General features: G+C 55.7%; 1 protein-coding gene across 8 annotated transcripts in view; it reads left to right on the forward strand.

The window, feature by feature from the left end:
* Positions 1–1,489, forward strand: part of LOC103471937 (CSC1-like protein 2) — a 33,462-nt gene that overhangs the window by 27,459 nt on the left and 4,514 nt on the right. For all 8 annotated transcript variants that reach the window (XM_008421238.2, XM_008421252.2, XM_008421245.2 and 5 more), the window contains 6 exons: positions 282–390; positions 473–543; positions 616–696; positions 765–888; positions 960–1,093; positions 1,293–1,430. In XM_008421238.2, the coding sequence (XP_008419460.1) occupies positions 282–390; positions 473–543; positions 616–696; positions 765–888; positions 960–1,093; positions 1,293–1,430 (657 nt within the window). The remainder of the gene's footprint in view (positions 1–281; positions 391–472; positions 544–615; positions 697–764; positions 889–959; positions 1,094–1,292; positions 1,431–1,489) is intronic.

Raw genomic sequence — 1,489 nt, forward strand, 5'->3', positions numbered from 1 at the left:
AGCTTAGCATGAAGAGCTAAAACACAGGCTAAATGTTAGCCTAGCTTAGCATGAAGAGCTCAAACACAGGCTAAACGTTAGCCTAGCTTAGCATGGATACTGGAACTGGAAGAAAATCTTTGCCTTGTTTACAAGGACAAGTTTTAGGAAGCAGCTAGCTCGGCTTAGAGACTTTCCACAGAGGGTTAGGGTGACAGCTGCAGCGTCGCATGGCAGCCAGCAGAGGGAGCATCAGCCCAACAGGACCTGAGTGGACAAACTGAACCGGCTCTTGTCTCCAGGACCAAGCTGCTGTGGCTCCATACGACCTTTGCCTTCATGTACCTGCTGCTGACGGTCTACAGCATGAGGAGACACACGTCTAAGATGCACTACAAGGAGGATGATCTGGTAGGACAGGCGGCGCTGCATCTGATCCACTTGGTTCTGAGAACGTCTGCTGGGCCAGTAATCCCAGGGTTGTGTCTTGCAGGTGAAACGCACTTTATTCATAAACGGCATCTCCAAGTATGCTGATGAGAGTCAGATCAAGCAGCACTTTGAGTGAGTGTTACTGTAATGAGCAGCAGCCGGCCAGCAGCAGCTGAGCTAACTTCCCTCCATGCTGCTCCGCAGGCAGGCCTACGACAACTGTGTGGTTCTGGAGGCTCGGATCTGTTACAACGTGGCCAAACTGATGGCGCTGAGCGCTGAGAGGTGAGTCCGGGTCGGTCCCGGGTCACGGGGCCTGTTGCCGGAGCATTCAGGACGTTTTCTGGGTGCAGGAAGAAGACGGAGCGCAGTAAGAAGTTCTTCACCGACCTGATGGCGAAGGAGCACGTTCCCACCATGATCAACCCCAAGCCCTGCGGACACCTGTGCTGCTGCGCCATCGCCGGCTGCGAGGAGGTGACCTCCGACCCCTCGTTCGTCAGCAGCTGCTGGGTTCAGACCCGTTAACGCGTCTGGTTCCCCTACAGGAAGAAGCTGTGAGCTACTACACCAAGAGAGAGGCCAAGCTAAAGGAGGAGTACAGGAAGGAGAAGGAGAAGGTCCACACCAAGCCGCTGGGCATGGCCTTCGTCACCTTCCAGAACGAGGCCATGACCGCCATGTGAGGCTGACGCAACGCACAGCTCAGATTTTACATCAAAATCATTTCATCCATTCACTTAGATTACTGTTATTACTCACATTGAATGTCTTTCTCTCTGCCTTGGCCATTCATGCTTCTGACTCCCCCCCCTCCTCTGACTCCGCCCCTCCTCTCTGACTCCGCCCCTCCTCTCTGACTCCGCCCCCTTCCTCCACAGCATCCTGAAGGACTTCAACGCCTGCCAGGTTCAGGGTTGTCGTTGTCGCCAGGAGCCGTGTTCCTCTCAGTTCAGCGAAGTCCTCCATGTTCACAACTGGAGCGTGACGTACGCACCGGACCCGCAGAACGTCCGCTGGTAGGTACCCAGGCCCCGCCCCCAGACCCCACCTACAGACTCCACCCCCAGGCCCCGCC

The sequence above is a fragment of the Poecilia reticulata genome, linkage group LG1, assembly GCF_000633615.1.
Source record: "Poecilia reticulata strain Guanapo linkage group LG1, Guppy_female_1.0+MT, whole genome shotgun sequence".
Lineage (NCBI taxonomy): Eukaryota > Metazoa > Chordata > Actinopteri > Cyprinodontiformes > Poeciliidae > Poecilia > Poecilia reticulata.